The sequence below is a fragment of the Nematolebias whitei genome, chromosome 17, assembly GCF_014905685.2.
Source record: "Nematolebias whitei isolate Nwh7 chromosome 17, NemWhi1, whole genome shotgun sequence".
NCBI lineage: Eukaryota > Metazoa > Chordata > Actinopteri > Cyprinodontiformes > Rivulidae > Nematolebias > Nematolebias whitei.
Window position 1 is genome coordinate 42,599,101 of NC_056514.1, and position 1,792 is coordinate 42,600,892.

Sequence of the window (1,792 nt, forward strand, 5' to 3'; positions counted from 1 at the left end):
GGAGGGGGCCTGTCTGACAAGCAGAGGTAACTCGTTCCAGAGTCTTGGTCCTGCTACAGAGAAGGCCCTGTCACCGCTGCATTTAAGATGAGTTCCTGGAACTGTGAGGAGCAACTGGTCCACTGACCTCAGGGAACGTGGTGGGACATACAGTTGGAGTAGATCAGAGAGATGGGGAGGGGGGGTAGACAATGTTCAGCGATTTGTAGACATACATGAGTATTTTGAACTGGATTCGAAAGTGAACAGGTAACCAGTGCAATGAGGCCAAAACTGGTGTAATGTGCTCTCTTTTGCCTGTACTGGTTAAAAATCGGGCTGCTGCATTCTGGACAAGTTTTTTTATTTAAATTTTTTTTTATTTTTAGCCTTTATTTATACAGGTAGTCTCATTGAGCCACGAGAACTCATTTTCAAGAGAGACCTCTTTAGGGAGCACATGGTGGGGGTTAAGGGCCTTGCTCATGGGCCTAGAGTGGGGCGAATGAAGGTGGGGGCAGGTGTGGGTGTTTCACCTACCCCACCCACAATTTTTTTGATGTTGTCGGGGCCGGGGCGTGAACCGGCGATCTTCAGATCACAGGCCCACCTCTCTAACCTCTGCGCCACCACTCCCAAGTTGTAGTCGTGCTATGGAGGTCTGACTGATACCAAACAGGAGCGAATTGTAGTAATCAAGCCTAGATGTAATGAATGCATGTATTACTGTGTCCAGGTTATTTTTGGACAATATGGGCTTCAGTTTAGACAGCCACCTCAGTTGGAAGAAACATGATTTAACAATCATGTTTACATGATTAAGTTTCAGGGAAGGGTCCATTATCACTCCCAGATTAGTGACTCTTTGTTTTTGTGACAGGGTTAGAGCAGAAAGGTCGATGCAGTTTTAGAATCTAGGAATAAGATTCTAGGATGTTGTTTATAATTAAAGCTGAGAAAACCTTTAAAAACCTCCGTCTTTAGTTATAATATTGAACCAAGAGAAGCTGCAAGATGGCGCCTGTGTTTGGCCTCGCCGCTGCTGGTTGTCTCAAAACTGCTGATGACCGTTATTTTTCGGCATTTTTTATCTGTTTACTCCTGTTTTTATTTTGTATTGGGGATGTTAATCCTATGCTGGTCTATGATCGACAAATGCTGCTGTCTATTCGGGGTTCCATGCAGAGGAGCTGCGCCCCACCTTCAGGTACCAGCTCATTCTCACCAGAGAGCGGTTTTCCATCTGGCATTCTCTGCGACCCTCAACTGTGTTCACGCGGATCTCGGAGAAAGAGGAAGAGAGACAAGAGAGCCGGTGTCCAGGTGAAGCTCAGGCTTTTCTGGAAGCGTGGGGTCATTGGCAAACGACTCCATAAAACTCTTCCCACTTGTTGCGCTGGCTTTTGGACCGATGGGGATTTTACAAACACATCCCGACCCGGCTGTGTTCTATCTGGACCTCTGCGCTGCTGCGACCTCCACTCTGTGTATCCAGATGTTTTATGAAATTTCTTTAACAGGGGTCGTGAACGGTCGGCACCGGATATTCACATGAGAGGAAAATGAAACACAAGTAGACTGTCCTGCTAGAATAATAGTGTCATTTTATTAATCTGCCACAGAAAAACAGCCAAGCAAAAACATGTACACTCGTACACTCTTAACACACAAATTGATATGGAAGCCTCTCACCGTGACACTTTGATCGGGAAGCCTTCGACCCGATGACAGGAAATCACATCAAAACTGAGCTGGGCACCTCGCGCGTGGTCCGCAGCAGGCTTCTGACTTCCCTTGCCTGTCACACCTCCTA

At 46.7% G+C, this 1,792-nt stretch overlaps 1 protein-coding gene across 1 annotated transcript in view; it reads right to left on the reverse strand.

Annotated features, from left to right (window-relative positions):
* Positions 1-1,144: 1,144 nt before the first annotated feature.
* LOC119423588 (janus kinase and microtubule-interacting protein 3-like) overlaps positions 1,145-1,792 on the reverse strand; it is a 185,403-nt gene continuing 184,755 nt past the window's right edge. Inside the window, exon 15 of the mRNA XM_037690987.1 lies at positions 1,145-1,261. Within this exon, the coding sequence (XP_037546915.1) occupies positions 1,145-1,261 (117 nt within the window). The remainder of the gene's footprint in view (positions 1,262-1,792) is intronic.